General features: G+C 41.3%; 1 protein-coding gene and 1 long non-coding RNA gene across 2 annotated transcripts in view; one reads left to right on the top strand and one right to left on the bottom strand.

Moving 5' to 3' along the window:
• LOC116707233 (uncharacterized) overlaps window positions 1-1898 on the bottom strand; it is a 22058-nt gene extending 20160 nt beyond the window's left edge. The window contains exon 1 of the long non-coding RNA XR_004336432.1: window positions 1816-1898. This is a non-coding gene — a long non-coding RNA (uncharacterized LOC116707233). The remainder of the gene's footprint in view (window positions 1-1815) is intronic.
• Window positions 1-7430, top strand: part of LOC116707169 (mitogen-activated protein kinase kinase kinase 11) — a 76440-nt gene extending 69010 nt beyond the window's left edge. Inside the window, exon 10 of the mRNA XM_032544421.1 lies at window positions 3489-7430. Within this exon, the coding sequence (XP_032400312.1) occupies window positions 3489-4090 (602 nt within the window). The 3' untranslated portion in view covers window positions 4091-7430. The remainder of the gene's footprint in view (window positions 1-3488) is intronic.
• The last annotated feature ends 4712 nt before the right edge of the window (window positions 7431-12142 follow it).

The following is a 12142-nucleotide window of genomic DNA, read 5'->3' on the forward strand; positions in this document are numbered from 1 at the left end:
GGACCCTTTGGGCCGGTTCTTGCCCCCGGGCCGTAGGTTTGACTCCCCTGGTCTAACGAAAGATTCTATCAAGTTGAATTGTGGGAAGTGTAGAAATTGCAGTGTTTTGGGAGCATGACCTATGCTCTGGGCTAAAAGTCAAGATATCTCAGCCTCTGCTGCTTTGTTTCCTTTGTTATTTTTTGTCTTTTGCAAGTCTCCCCGTTCAAACTTCAATCTCCAAAATTGGATTCATGATTAGGTTTTTCATTTATCTGTGTGGTTCATCCGAATTTCCTTCAGAGCACCAAGCATGTTTTTAGGAGTCCCCACACTGCTTTTACCTTCACCTAATGGACATCTTCAGCATGACAATGTTCCCTCACAGTTCTCGCAGAATTATTGTTGCAACTTTCTGGTACAAGGGAGGCTTTATTGCTGCACATGCTTTCTCATTTACATCAAAGCTTGTCTGCAGCTATCTGCATAGCTCAGGTAACAGCTGGCCCTCCATACTCGACTGCTAATCCTTGCTAAGCAAAACTAGCATCCAATCTTCTGTTGTTTTCCCACTTTTAAGTTAGAGTTTTCTTTTATTGCAACGTTGAAGATTAATGCAAAACATCCGGGGGCACAGCTGAGTTCATACAGACAAAAAGTGCAGGATTCAACATTGCTAATAATCCTTAACTTCACCGCCACCACTGTGTCTTTCTGGCCACTTGGCTGGAGCTCAGCAGTGTATCTAACACTCCAGCTTCAGCACATTTTCATATGGAGGCATGTCAAATGTATACCTATATGCCATGTGGATGTGTATATGAGACATGAGGAAGAAAAAAAATCCCATTCAAGAGGGATTAGCATTCATTCCCCCCCCCCATGTGTAATTCATGTAAGTGTCATGCTAACTGAGGATGATCTGCATATCACTTTCATTTACTGCACAGTACATTCACATGTTTTTTGTTTTTCTTCCATAGACTTCTATGTATTTCTTAGAAGCAATGACACAGTTTAGAGCCGTAATGACAGAGGCGTGGGCATCGGTTGTTTTAAGAGCGAGTGGGCTTTACGAGGGCTTTAAGAGGCCCCCCGGTAACATTTCACACTCTATATCTGGTCCGTTTGACTCACAAAGCCCTGGATTCTCCACAGAGCGGTTCTTACAGCGCTGCCCCCAGGTACAGAGCAGACATGCCTCGCCTGTTCCGCTGCTAACAACCCTAATCTCACAAACCGCACGCGCTCATTACATCGGGCGCACAGATGCAAAAAAGCACACATAATTAAACAGCGAGTGTTTTAGCTAAACATCTTATTATGTTTATTGACTGTAATGACTCCGATGCATAGACAGACTGCCACGAGGTTGCTGGCGGTGAATGTGTACTTGAAAGAGAGAGAGATGAATGCAGAGGAGTCTTTCGCTGGAGTTTTGCATGCACTCTCATGTGAATGCTGATTGCTCTTTCTTTTCCGCTGAATAGCTGAGCAGCCTCAAAATGTTGCTGTTGATGTAAATAAAGGCATTTGGCAGACACATCCCATTTGGAAATAGCAATTGTTCATTCAAACTGATTAATCCGGAGTTTAATCTTCTTGTCAGTGCTCATTTACGCTTGCTGTTGCAGTTCTGTCAACTAGTTACACAGCGGTATATTTGCATTAATTTAGACTAATTGCGTCAACATTGTGTGCTGGTGATTGTTGCATTTCTTTTTGCAACATTACAGTAATGTACCACTTTCATGTTTCTGTTTGAATCAATTTCATCTGTGGCAAGTGGATGAAAGTAAATGGTTATTATTTATACATCACGTTTTAACGCTAAACAAACTCTTAAAGCTACATTGTGTAAGAATGTCTCCCATCTGCTGGTGAAATTGTGTATGAACCAACTGAATATTACTGAATATTACTTTGTAGCCCCTTCCATTCCAAGTGCATTTTAACTCGTACAGTGGTCGAACGCAGAATTAGCGTCCGTTAGAGTTTCTTCAGGTGTAATATTAGTTTTATGTTATTTTGGTACCATTTCATTGCTAACATCAGCTATCAGGTTCCCAAACATTTGCAAGCTAATGCTAGGAGAGTATCATTGCTATCGTTATTCTGTATATTGTACATGATGAAAAGTGTAAGACAATGTTTACAGCGTAGGCGAGAATCAACGGAGGTTTTTGTGTTAAACTTAATTAGTATCTCTATCGTTTACACACAGCTGTTCTATCTGCAGCTGGTCTGTGTTACAACTGCGTGACGTGAGTTGTCTGCTAGGTAAATCACAACACATATGATTACATTTATGTTACAAGGTAGACAATCCTTTTTCATCATTGATGCAAGGAAAAGTATCCTAGACGTCGCTCTAGTGTTATGCACAACCATGCTATATTCAGCTGAATTTACACTAATAGGCAGAATTACCTTTAGAGAAGAAAGCAGGCAACTTTGGCATCCCTTTTAAAATCCTTACTCCTTATGAGCTCTTTCCATCTTGGAAAAGCCACTCCAATATTAAGTTTGTCGTTGTTGCTTTGCCTGTCGCGTTGTCGTTTTAATTATCCTTTTAACTTCCTTGGCGACTCCGTTTCATGTCCTAGAGAATAGGTGTGATGCTCCAGCTGCAACTGGCAGTTTCTGAGTAATATTCTCCCCCTCCTAGCATTGGTCACGCTGCCCCTGAGCTTAAAACGCTGAGGTATGTCCCTCTTTGGCTGACGTATTTTACAGATGGAGGCGCCTCATGGTAGAATACATAAAAGCATGTCACTCCTGTGTATTCTGAATGGCAGATTCTACGCTTACGAGAATACTTTGATTAGTTGGTGGAGGTAATTACACATCAATGAGCACACATTTGTGAAACAACAAAGAGGTTTTTGCTAAGGATTAACTCAAAAATTGAGCTTTAAAAAGGCACAGTGAATCTTGAGGCTTAACTGCTATCATAGTGGCCACCTTAGCTTATCTTCAACGTGTAAATCATTTCTTCACAAATAGGCCTATTTATCTTGGCTATTATTATGTTGGATTTATGCTAATTTATATTTTCAGACATATTTAAATTTTTGAACAAAGAAAGGTACAAAAAACTTTTTTTCAATTAACATAATCGGGTGCCCCCCACCCTTACCACTTCCCCTGCACTAACTCTGACGACCCTTTGTTGAAGATCTCTGTTCAAGACCATACAACAAAATAGATAAACTATGAACTAAATATTCATATGTATACATGCATACACCATAAGCCCATCAAACATGTCTCTCCCCAGCAGAGAATCTGTCTGGCTGTCATTATACTAGTTTGGGACTGAGCATTTTTAAAGCTTGACCCAGTCTAGAGACAGAACTTCAGGAGGCCTCCACTGCTTTGCTTTGATTTGATTTGTAGTTTTCTACTTGAAGTCTGTCTCTCTCTGTTTCATCAACCTAGTGTAATTCTACACTAAAGGCTGAAATGTCCCTTAAATGTTTTTTTCTTCTTCTTTCTGTTCCTTCCAGTTTTGGACCTGCCCTTGTGCCAAGACACACAGGACTCTGATGACAAGCCTTCAGAGGCCTCCTCTCTCCACCCCAACCCTGCCCTCTGGAGCCCCAAAACCCGCCGGCTGGAGGTCAGCGTCATCCCCCGACCCCGCCCGTCCCCTATCCGCCCCCGCATCGACCCCTGGAGCTTCATCTCGGCTGGTGGCGGGAACTCAGCTGGCGGCCGCAGCCCACACCGCTCGGACGGCAACCCTCTGGGCTACCAGCCTTCCCCTACCAACCCTTTCACCAACTGTGACCCCTTCCCCTCACCGGACTGTGACCCATTCTCCCTGAAGGCTGACCCCTCGTGCGGCTCGGACATGGCCTCCCCCTTCGACCCCTTCTCGGCTCCCTTTGCCACCTCCCGTTCTGCCCCTTGCTCCACTAACGGCTCACCCACGCTGCCCTCGTTCCGTATTGCACCCCTCAACCTGGCCGACTCGCCCCTCATCGACCTTGGCTGGGCGGCCTGCTCCAAGCCCCTGGACATCACCAAAGAGAGAGCTCACCCCCGTAAGACAATGGGGCTCAAGCCCTTCAAGTCCCCGACGCAACTTAGAGACGATAGGTTCTAAACCTGTGACTTTGGCAAAGCCCCGGTTTTTATTACAGGAACACAGTTCAGTCCTCTTTCCACTACTATGTCCTACATCGAAACAAGGTTTTTGAATCTTTAAAAAAAAAAAATCACCCACTGTGGGGAGGTTTCCCCAATGGGAGCCTGCTAACCTAATTGTACGCCAGCCTGCTGCTTTGGAAAGCTGAAAGCCAGTGAAAGGTGGTACATTGGATTGTGGGATAGCTGCCTTTTAAACCAATAGCTGGTGCCCATTTTATTCTCCCGCTCTATCTTGGTTTCTCTATTCCTTTTGAAGGTGCAGAACAAAGATCACTTGTCCCATCTTCAGATTCTATCAGACTGTTCATATCACCTGCTTTCATCCCCCCCATCCCCCACCTTTGAAGCATTGTGACAATGCAGAGGTGGATAAGGCGACTTGCACAGCTTCATCTGCCTCTACCTCTCTGCAGACTGAAAGCATAGACAATGGGAAATTGGAGTGCCTTATTTTTGTGAAGTGCTTTTAGTATACATATAGTATATCTTTTCAAGATTTCTTGAATGGTTAATCTGGTGCTTAGGCAAGATGCTATGAATTTGGCTTAAATTAGCAAATCATCTTAGCATTTCTGTGGAAGAAAATGTTGTCTGTGTGCGTGTATGTCTAGACTCATTGTTCAAGGAAAGCTTACTGTTTTTGCTTTTTTTCTTAAACAGCATCTGCCTGTTGCATTATGGGTAAAAGCCCTCAGAGTGGATTTTCCAGGCCACGTATGAAATCCGAGACAAATCCATGACCCAGACATTCCACTTGGAAGCAGATAAAATTCCAATCACATTCCCCTCTAAATGCCAGGCATTGGACAGATTCATTCATTCCGCTGGCTGGCTGGCTGGCAGCACGGCACAGGAAACAGGACGGGGGAGCCCACTGCATTCCCTACGTATGCCAAAGAATGCCACTGTGGCAGTGTAAGGGCTGGGGACAAAAAGTATTTGCAAATACATTGTTTTTACCTCCATGGAGTGCCGGACGGGTGGCGTCTGCCATACTGGACATCACAGAGAAAGTTGAGGCAATCACAGATGGTATTTAAACATAACTTTCATATGCTTTTCTGTGGTTATCTTTTTCTTACTATTATCCAGGCTGTCTTACGCGTCTGATGCCGCAAGAAGGTAAGACCAAATACCTTTGAGTATTTGCAAATACTACAATACAAGTCTGTATGGAAGCTTCACTGCTGAATACTTTATTTATTTGTACAGTCCACCAGAGTAGCAGTAACCTCGCAAAGCCGGCCCATGATTTTTGGTGTCTTGGACCACACAACACTTCTCTCCTTGGCCTGATTGGATTGCTTTCTTGTCGAGAAACTGCAGATAGCAGAAGGTAAGCTTAGCTTACCATAAAGACTGGAAGTATGGGGAAACAGTTGGCCTGGCTCTGTCTTTCTATAAGTCCACCTTTCAGCTCCTCTCTTACCAATAAATCACATGTTGTTTGTTTGATAGCAGTGACTTCCTGGAGTTTTATTGTCCCTGTAAGGTGGCCAGGCAGCAGTCTTGTATAAAAGTACTTAAAACCAAAAACTTGTGTAAAAGTAGAAGTTAGTCATTTTTTGCAATATTACTTGAGTAAACGTCTCATCTTAAGTATCAGAAGTAGAGCGCCCTCTGGTGGACAAACTATACGCCAACACACACAAAATGCTTGAAGGGTGTTTTGTCCGTTTTACATTTATTTTTTAAATAAATTATTTATCAGAATCATTTATTTGTCATTATAAATGATTCTGATAAATGAATATTAACCCCCCGTAACTAAAAATTAATTTATCCGCCATTATAAATGCCAACACCAATAGTTTGGAAAATGCCTAATATCGGCCAATAATATCGGCCCGCCGATATATCGGTCAGGCTCTAGTTTTAAACTTTGTTTTTTGTTGTTGCATGTATTAAACTAGCAAGATATAACTTGTTGATTAGTAAGCTTCAGGGGGGATTTGTTACCTTTGGACAGAACCAGGTTAGCCGTTTCCCCGTTTCAAGTCTTTATGCTAAGCTAAGCCAACCGTCTAAGCGTTGGTGATGGGTAGCACGTGTTAAAACATTCACTGATTACTAGCATATGTATATGGGCTCAATCCGCTGACTTGAGCTTGTGAAATTTAAGCTGGCTTTCCAAGACTAGAGTAGCAGGCCTCCTAACTCTTGTTCCTCTCGGTTTATTTAGTTAAAAATCCATCCTAAAACCATTTTAACAACGCTGAAAAGATCTAGGTGGATCCTGTGGATAACTGGGACGTCATGTTTAGATATAGCAGAGGAGTTCCTCACTAAACAATAATACAGGAAGAAATTCATTATAGAGATGCTGAAATATCCATTTTTCCACCAACATCAGTCTCAACAAACCAGAATGCACTGGAGCAACACTTTGCCCTTTCACACTTGGTTTACAATCATGATAATGTTCGATTGTTAGACATACTAGGCACTTTCTTCTGGGTTGAAATCATTTTCGTTTTTCTTATTTTAATCCAGGAAATGTATGAGAGGCAGGTTGAGGAAAAGAAGCTGTATCACAAAAAAACCTTGGAATGGGTTTGATATCAAAGAGTATCCAGTAATCATCATTCATTATTTTTGTAAAGGCAGTCGAATAGATCTCAAGCATGTGGTGTATGAACATAATTGGTGTAGGAGGTCAAGCATGTAAGCACCTGAAAGAGACCCACTTACACACAGCACAAACGTCCTGTCTTACGAGCCGAAAATACCGATTGGCTTTATCACGACACCGTGTCATTGGAGGACAATCGCGCCTTTTGTTCTGATGCAGACTGAAAACCTTGTCTCCAAAGGGAGGGGGAGCTTTGTGATTAGCCTAATAATCCTTCAGACAAACAGAGTAGGCAGATAGTGATAATTAGCCTCTTGATAAGATATTTGGTTAATTAATTTGCTCCGACATTACAAAAATGCCCCGCGTCCTCCTCGCAAGGTATATCGAGTTGCTTCCCGCACCAGCTTCCATCTTGATTTTATGCCATTATTATTTTTAGTTTTATTATTATTATTTTTTTAAATGCATACAGTTTACATGATGGGTTGAGCTATCTTTTCCTCTCTTTTCTTTTTATTCTCTATTGCTACTGGCTGTACGGTCTTACTTTTTTTTTTTTTTCTACGTCCCTCTCCTACCACGTTGTGTGGGAGAGTTTCTTTTTTTTCTTTCTTTCTTTCTTCATACTCCTACTCCTTTTGCTTCCCTTCTTGTCTGGAAGGTTTTCTTGAGGGCAGTTTTGTCCTGACACTGCAGAGCATTCAGTTTAGCACAACAGCCAGGTTTCTGTCCAGGAAAAAAGAATCAGCATTTGTTCCAACACAGAGTCCATTAACAGAGGAGTGCTCATTTTACAGAGGCTAACCATATTTGTTTGAAATTGAAACGGAAGCTTTATTGCATATTTCTATTGCACGTTAATGTGTCTGTTCATCTACTGGACATCCAAGTAATGCAGTAGGGCTGGGCGATATGGAAACAAAAATCAAATATCGTTTGGTTACAGGGTAACCTTGGTTTTCTGAGTGAAGAGACTATCAGTTCCGTTCCAATCAATGTAAATCATATCTAGTCTCAAATCACAATAAGCAAAACGTTATTAAAGGTCTCATTAAGCTTCAAAATATTTGACTGTACAATGTGTCGTCCAGCGACATGTAAAGGGAAAGTGTGAATAGCTGTTTAAAATGGGGTGAAAATGCCTTTTGTCATAGAGAGGGTTGAGACAGGATGAGTTGTATAAATGAGTATCATGGCGCACGTTTTTTGTTTGTTCTTGAATGCATTCGTGGTGTTGCAATTGACAGAAGTAGTTCTGTCAAACATGAATAAAAGAGAGCTTGAGAGCGTTCAAACATTGCCTACTTTCAGACCTCAGCACACTTGCTGCGTGAAGTCAGATGAAGAATGTCGGGTTTCCGTTTTGGAAAGACCCAGAAATTGTCATATGAACCCATTGGATTAGAACATCAGAAAGATGGTTCTAAATTCTGTTAGACAAACTGGAAAGCACTTTGATCGTAGCTTTAAACACACAAAATCTTTGATTCCAACAACATACTTGAATAAACTAACGGCTGTGTTATGAATGGCATTTTTCAGACATTGTTAGAATGTACCTGGAGGGTTAAAAAGATTTACCCATAAGGGGCAGTGTCAGGTCTTAATCCTTATAGGTTACTATCTAATGTTAGCAGAAAAAGCAGCACAACCTACAGTACATCATACAGTAGTTTACTGGTTTCCCTTTAAAATATAGGTGCATTTTGCGTACAAATACCTTGAGATAGAATACAGCCAAAGCTCTGTAAACAGAACTGGGTTGAAGCACTGCTTTTTATCTGACAGCTAAAACAAAGAAATTCCCCATTTTGCTTGTCAGACGTTTGATGTTCTTTGGTCCGATCTAACAACTCAACTAGGACATGAGCACTGTGGATCTTCTTTCCCGGTGTGCAAAAAGTTGTAGGTTTGATCTAGAACGCGTTTGGTCTCTCAGCAGTGTTCCCTTACCTTCTTTTTCTCGCAAAGATTTTCCTATAGACGTGACAAGTGATGTGCTAGTGCCTCAGCTCTTCATGTCAACACACAAAGCCGCAGGAGCTATCCTGTGATAGTCATTAAAGCCGGGGTGGCTGTTATTGTCGACAGAGCTCTGTGAGGAGAAATGATACATGAAGGAAGTTGAGATGATTGAAACATCCGACAGATTATTTGTGCCACAAATTCCGCGCGTGTCAAGTATCCACTTCAACCTGTCACTCATCTGTATGCTCGCTCAGTGCCACACTTCAATTTTCCCTCAGACCTGATGTCGAAAAGCCAAGGTGGAAAGGGAACAAACATGTTCTACTTAAGTACGAGTACTGTTACTTTGATGAACCTTGTGTTGTCGACCTGGGTCAAAATAATGTTTTTACATTTTTTCCACGTTTTTGGCGTTTATTAACACTAGTTTTACACTTGTGTGGAATTCCTTGTCAAGGAACCTCATTTATATGAACGTTTGTAAAAAGCAGAAATTATGAATGATTTTGACTAAAAGTTAAGATCAGAGGAATGAAGGTAATGGATATGTCAAAAGTTTAGCAAGGATAATGCCTAATTGAATAAAACCCCCACCCTTATGAAGAGCGTTTTATGGAACCAATCATCCAAAAGTTACTTACTTTTTAAAATTAAATACTTATTTAATCTCTCATGCTTATACTTCAATTAGTCTCTTGTGATTTGATAAAAACACAAAGATACATTCAATTTTAGTTTTTTAGATGCTTTGCCAAAGCAATGTAAAGAGACCTTTTTTGTTTACTTTTTACTACATTTACTCAGTAACTGATGTGATTTAAAATGTAGCAAAGTACAATACTTTTAACAAAACATACTTAAGTAAAAGTACACATTTTTAAAAACTACTTTAAATGTAAAAGTATAATATATAATAATGTACATAAAATATACATTTTTTAGGTTCAGTAATGGCAACATCTTTCCAAAAGTCAACGAGTAATTGTGATAAATATAATTGTGATTTCATAATTAACCAAAAATAATCGTGATAATGATTTTTTTTTTCTCATAATTGAGCCCTAACATAATGAAAATACTGCTATCTCGGCTCTAAATTTGAGTCTGAGGGATTGATTGGGACACATTTGTAAAAGTGTTTTGTGGACAGGATATGTCTGATTCTTGGTTTTGGCTGTCAGATTTAGGAACCGTAGCTGCCACTCCTCTCCCCCGAGCTCGACAGCCAGCACTCCCAATAAGAAAGCGCTGATGAGTTGTTTGTGACTCTGCTCTGCCATGCATCGCCCCATCCGTCAGAGCAAATCAGCATCCCAAGTACAAACTGACAGGGAGATTGGAAGTGAATTCTCTGCCGGAGAAATATTCTAGCCACAGGTAATCCACTTTCAGCCCGTCCCGTGGCACGGAGCACACATGATTTGATGATCCTAATTCAAAAGTTCAAGCTCAGACCACTGGCCCTAATCAGTGAGTGGCAAACGGCCAATACCATACATGAATAAAAGCTAATGAGACTGCACAATGGAGGAAGCCAAGGACCTGACCCTCATCACGCCGAGAGGCTGCGTGTGATCACTGGTTGTGTTACAGAATTTCAGAGGTGAAAAATCAGAGCCATTATCCAGAGGGGGCAAAAAAGTTGCAAGTTAGCTATTCGCTTGGCTTTGTGAAGGGTAATAGAGGAAAGTTGCCTAATTCAACAATCGTTCAGGGTTACACCCACGCTTAAGTCTTTAATTTGGCTTTGTGATATGTGGGTATGGTTTACATGCATACTAATTATTTAATTTACTCTTATTAGGCCGCAGGTTCAAATTTGAATCCAGTTGACTACTTTGAACGCTCGAATATAGGGCTGGGCGATATGGAGAAAATCAAATATCACAATTTTATTGGGGCATTTTAGGCCTTTATTTGATAGGACAGCCTAGACATGAAAGGAAAGAGAGAGGGGGAATGACATGCAGCAAAGGGCCGCCGTGGCAAAGACCAAACCTCTGCACATGGGCTCACACTCCACTTGGAGAGCTAACCAGGCGCCCATATCACGACATTTTTGAACAATAGTTGCATTCACAAAAAATTTACAAAATGAGATTTGTGATAAATAATCATCAGTAATGTAGATATAATGACTAAGTGGGTAAAGGCAAAAAATAGAACTGAAAGAATAGTCTTGGAAGTTCAGAAAAGTGCATCACTTAACTGTAACGTAGCCTCTAAAAGCACGAAAAGACTACACTTATGTCATATTACAATACCCAAAATTTAAGAAGCTATCTAGTCACACATCACGCTATCGATTTACATTGATATATGGCCCAGCCCTACTTGAATATAACTATCTTGATAACTCAAAGTAACAGAGTACAGTGTGCATGTAAACCATCTTTAGAGTTTGACTTTAAAGAGGTTGAGTCAGGAAAAACTGTATTTCTTAAATGGCTGCAGCTCCGGTGAAATCAGTTTTCCTCTTTTTCATGGTTACTGAGAAAATTGAAGGATGGAGAGGAAAAGCTTCGGCTGAACACGTGTCGCATTTATTTCAGTGATGAAGTCTTACATTGGGCGGCTCAGTGAAGAGTACAGTCTGAAACGACGAAATAGATGGCTCCGGCATTTCAGTGGCTTTCACCCCATTTACCTTTGCTGCCTTTGCTTGTGTGTGTTCCATTAAGTGGAGGTCACAAATCTAGCCGGTTATCAGCCCCGTTTCAGTTGTCTCACAGCCAGCCGTCGGTGCCGCAGACACATTATTGCTCCCTCTGGCTCGTGTTAACTGAAACACCTGCCCGGGCCCTTTGTTTGGCATTAACAGGCCGAGACCAAGTGATCAAATATGACCTTTCCATTGACTGTACAGGCGTTGGGGCTGTGGACAAAAGCCATGTCTGCGAGAGACGCTGCCAGGTGCGTAAGCTAATGCTCGTTCTCTCAAAGTGTGAACATTATTCCTAATTCTTTTCAGTCTGTGCGTCCAAGTTCACCATCTGCGTTCCCTTTTTTTTTTTTTTTCTGTAACAACAAAAACTGGATGAATGGGGGCCACAAAAAAAAGCAACAATTTGTTTCCAAGACCACAGTGACGGATCTTGTAGAAGGCTGATGCTCTGTTTAGCAAAATAAACATGGATTTTATCTATGAGGTTATTAAGTCCAAGACCCACACACTCAGCCAAGGCCCCCAACCCCCTCTTCTTGACAACCCCATGGCCGTGATTATTGTTTTGCCTCGCTATTGGCACTCAATTACCTTGAGCTTCCTAGAATAGAAGCTGTTCAATCTGTACATTTCTGTTGCTAGAGTGTTGAAGGAGTGTGCCCCAAACCAATTGGTTGAGTAAACAGCCCTGGTGTCTCAAAGATGGAGACTGCAAATGATTTATTGTTGTCTCGTCCACATTGTTTGCAGATGAAAAGACTGAAATAGCTGAAGATATAATACAATGTCATACTACGTGT

The sequence above is a fragment of the Etheostoma spectabile genome, chromosome 19, assembly GCF_008692095.1.
Source record: "Etheostoma spectabile isolate EspeVRDwgs_2016 chromosome 19, UIUC_Espe_1.0, whole genome shotgun sequence".
NCBI lineage: Eukaryota > Metazoa > Chordata > Actinopteri > Perciformes > Percidae > Etheostoma > Etheostoma spectabile.